Source organism: Cystoisospora suis (assembly GCF_002600585.1).
Source record: "Cystoisospora suis strain Wien I chromosome Unknown contig_404, whole genome shotgun sequence".
Taxonomy (NCBI): Eukaryota; Apicomplexa; class Conoidasida; order Eucoccidiorida; family Sarcocystidae; genus Cystoisospora; species Cystoisospora suis.
The window spans coordinates 100,422-104,893 of record NW_027153205.1 but is presented as its reverse complement, the minus strand read 5'-3'; the positions used below and the strand labels follow the sequence as shown (position 1 = coordinate 104,893).

The 4,472-nt window shown below is 43.8% G+C and overlaps 1 protein-coding gene across 1 annotated transcript in view; it reads right to left on the bottom strand.

Annotated features, from left to right (window-relative positions):
• The window catches only part of CSUI_001028 (histone lysine acetyltransferase myst-a), a gene marked incomplete at its 3' end in the record, with an annotated part of 8,904 nt that continues 4,432 nt past the window's right edge, over positions 1 to 4,472 (bottom strand). The window contains exons 7-11 of the mRNA XM_068061234.1: positions 4,161 to 4,232; positions 3,003 to 3,107; positions 1,992 to 2,121; positions 886 to 1,071; positions 1 to 123 (exon numbers count right to left, since the gene is read on the bottom strand). Coding sequence (XP_067926797.1) covers positions 1 to 123; positions 886 to 1,071; positions 1,992 to 2,121; positions 3,003 to 3,107; positions 4,161 to 4,232 — 616 coding nt within the window. The remainder of the gene's footprint in view (positions 124 to 885; positions 1,072 to 1,991; positions 2,122 to 3,002; positions 3,108 to 4,160; positions 4,233 to 4,472) is intronic.

Below are 4,472 nucleotides of genomic sequence, written 5' to 3'. Positions count from 1 at the left end.
AGCTTTAACTTTCTGCTGAGGTAGAAGAAGGAAAAAACAATCTCCTTTACTCTTCAACACTCCGTGGTGTTCTAAACATGCTAGGATATCCGCAGTCTCGATGCACGTCAATTGAGAAAGCTCCTGAGCATCCACCCCCCACATACAACCAGAGAACTTCTTTGGTTCTTTTTCTTGACAGAAATAGGAAACCGGCAGTCAATCAGTTCAGGAAAAAAGAGACAGCACGCCATTTCGCCTACTAGTCAACGTAGCTTTGATCAAGAAAGACGGACAAAAAGCGAAGATGGAAAAGGAGAAAACGACAGAACGAGGAGAAGTGCCTTGAACATAATACCTACTATCACTGTACGTCTACTGTAGACGTCTCCCCAACTATCGAGGTTCCTCAGACTATAGGTAGACCTTCTGAGAAGAGTGCAATACTATTCGGACACTGCATGCAATAGATGGATACACTTTTGTTGCGAGTTCTTTCACACACATGTCTATCTTTACGTGGTGCGTGTCTCTGTCTCTCTCCACAAATATGTACGCGTATATGTATAGATATACATGTACAGGCATGAGAGATATGCAAAGATATTGTATAGGGCGCTACGATCCCATACAAACAGTAGTAGTAGAAGCATTGATTGAGCTTCCGTTTGTTGCGAAGGTAGAAATTTCTCAAGCAGACGAATTGCATACAAGAAAGAAAGAAAGAACTGTACACTTGAAAGTGTTTGATTCTATGACAGAAAGGTACGGGAGACACAAGAAGACAGAAAGATATGAAAGAGAAGAAGATAGAGTGACCTCTGAAAAAAAGACAATAGAAGGAAGAGATATGGGGGTGAAGTAGAACAACAGCGTACATCTCACCCATTGTTCTGATCGACTAACCTGGACAGATACACGATCTTCCCCTCTCTGTAAAAGAGTTTTGATGAGAACCTCCGTCCAGAATGCGACATACGAAGCCTTTCCAAGGTCAGAGAGAGGGCGCTCAGGTGTCCCCGCTTTCCTCTCAGCTCGTGATAAAGCATAGGAGAAGTTGATCAAAAACTTTCCGTATCCTTTTCGTTGATGCTGTGTATGCACACCGCAGAAAGATATTAAGGCACACACACACACAGAGGAGATCGACACACGCTCCGTCCCTGTTGCATGCGTTCCTCCTCTTCATATACAGTCAACGGAAACGTACTGCTTTGCTTACAGACAGATAGGTACCCGGAGTGAGAGGGGTGCACATACACAAAAGAGAGAAAGAACGATAACGGACGAATATCTCTCCCCCGTGAATGAAAATCTTTAGACTATGAGGAAGAAGCTTCACTTGAAAAGACATATATTTTCTACAACAGGATGGAAGGCGACAAAACTACAAGTATTCTATTCTGCCGTCGAAGCTGCTAAATAAGTAGGTGATGAGTCACTTCTCGTTTTGTTTCTATCCGTTAAAGAAGAAAAGAACAAACTCGAGACGGCCTTTCAAAGGTACTTGGAAATTCGGTTCATATCAGAGGATACATCAGCGTAGGGAGAGAGGAAGATGAGCTGGTAAGGAAGGCTGACCACATGCAGTTGAAAATCATTAACCCTACAGCAATCGACATGCAGGGAGAAAAGCAACCTCTGCCCCCTCTCACAGGAGTACGTGTTTATGCAGCTATGCAGAGATAGACAGATTAGAGATAGATAGATTGAGAGACTAAAGAGAGATCGATGAAAGACATGGAAGATAGAGAGATGGATAGATAGTTTGGAGAAAGAACAAGTGTAGACAGACAGATGTACAGATGAATAAACAGTCCGGCAGAAATACATACACGCGTATTTATACAGGGGAGAGATGACCTAAAAGAGAAAAAGTGACTGGCTGTGCTGTCGTGGGCGAGAAAGGGACCGAAGAACAGAAGATGACGCATATGTGTGTGTGAAGGCCATGAAGAAATGAGAGGATAGAAGGGAAGACAAAGCGGGGTTGTATGCTCGTACGGAGGTACCTGAGGTAGAGTGAGGATACAAGATACATTGTTTTTTGAATACTTTTCCTTCGAGAAGTACCCCGTGATATGATAGCCCTTCTCATCAATCTCGGTCATCACATAGAACAAAAACAAATTGACTGGATGCCTACAAAAAAAAAAGCATGCCAACACAATAGACAATGACGACATAGACAGATAGGTTGACAGACCAACGCCAGACAGATTAGACACAGAAAGATAGAGAAACAAATCGAAACTAGATCGACAAAGACATTGAATATATATAGACTGAAGATAGATAGATAGATATATATAAGACTGGCCTCAACAGTCGCGATGACAATCATAATATCATCTCTCCTCATACACACATACGTATAATCTGTCTATACACGTTTGTATAAAAGACAGACAGACCGACAGAAAAGAGAAGAGAACCCGCTGCTTGGTTTAGCCTAGTGAGTTGCGTTACAGAAAGAAACGTGTGAAATGTACACTACACTGATACGAGGAGCGAAACATACATCGCCAGAGTAGACTGAAGACAGATAGATAACGAGTAGCAAACAGATAGAAAAAAATAGATAAGGACAGAAAGACAGGTTGACCATAGATGATAGAGATAGAAACAGCGAGACGACCACTGTGGACCCCCTCCCTTATCAGACACACCTATACATGAATCTACGGTTTGTTTCCGTACACTTGCAGCAAGTGACTACGGATGGCCTTCCCCTTGCTCGTCTTTCGCCAAACTACATGCCCCCGTGTACACAGAGCCACACACATCGTTTCCTACCCCTGCATAAGTAAAGGTACGTATCTAGCGATACATATATGAATAAGATATTGATACATCAGTTATCGAACAAGAAAAGAAAGAAACGCATGCAAGAACACATGGATCTTCCTTGTTTTCTAAAGACGAACCCAGGTGAACTTTCTTCTCTCCTCTACTCGTGCATATCCAAGAAGAGGTAGGAAATACATCTTCTTCAATGTTGATGTGGAAGATCCTCTCCTCACCGTAGAGTTTTATGGTCAAGGAAGAGCTTAGAAAGAAAGCAGAGATTTTCACAGTAGACTCGACAGTGGTTCCCATCCACCTCAAACATCGCAATGTCTGTATCGCTGAAAACAATTTACAAACAAGCAAGAAAACAAAACTACTACCAAAGTCGAAAGAAGAAAGAGAGAAGGAAGCTCTTGATTGACCCTTCCATTTCCTCCTTCCATTAGTTCACAGGCTTCCTGTCTATTTCAAACACATACACCTTCCCACCCCTCCTTCTTCCCATTGGGGGCGTGCGAAGAAAGGAGTGTTGGTAAAGAAAGAAGAAGAGGCGTGAGTGAAGAAAAGCAGAAGCAATGCCGAGGTATCTCTCTTTGTCGCACCTCTCTCTTCAATCGATTCAGAAGAATGAATGAGGCCAACACGAGAAGCCTTGTGTAGCGACTCACTTAACGTCTAGATGAAAATCTTCGCAAGAAGAATATGAGTAAGTAAGAGGCAAGAAACCTTACATCGGCTGTTGCTACTGCCTCTATTCCTGTCTGCAAACATGTCTGCCGTTGAAATTGATTTCCACCGCCGGTACTAGTAACTTTTCAGTACGACGAAAGAATACAGGGTTCTGTGCTGGCCTATCATTGGTCTTTCTGTCTGTCTGGCAGCGAGAAATGCACATTCCTGGTCTCTCTACAGATGCAGGGAAAGAAACACACCGCCACGGAGACATACGACTCTATAGACGGCCCTTGCGTGAGAGAGAAGCTGTCCAGAGATGTCCCACCTATATGTGCTGGAACTCTTTGACGGTATGCATGGTGACTAGCAGGAGGCACAGAGATAGAGAGCCCGTGCAATACATCAGCCATGTAGAGAAAGAAGAAAGTAGGGGTGAAGAGAAAGAAGACCAGGGTCAATAGGAAATTCTTGTGGATACAAAGAGATCTGCTTACACAAGTCGAATGGATGGGGAAGAAATGACAGTTGTACGGATTGAGAAGAACGCGATAGAGAAGAATACACCACCACACAGAAAACCAACACATACAGATGTCTAACGTGACAGAAGCAAGGGCGATTCGAGTGTCGTAATTAGCCAAGTGTACATGTGTATGTACAGGACACGTCAAGTATGCAGTGGGTCCTCCTCCCTGTTTCTCGTTCCTCGAACTCACCGATAAATCTCGTTGCCAGGAGGATGTCTACACTCGCAGAGCTGCATATGCCTTGAAAGCTCTGTCTCTAACCTGTCGAAGAAAGATGAAAAACACACAGACAAGCCAACCAGAAGAAACATCTGGTTCACGAGAGCATAGGAATGATGACGTCTCTCCAGGCCTGAACACCCGCACCCAGCGAGCAATCGAAACTTGCGAATCGACAGACTCCGATTTCCTCCTTCCAGCCCTTGCATGCACCGAAGTCCAAACTTTCCCCCTATCCCAACGAAGAAAAGGACCACGGTCTATCTACCTACCTATCTATCT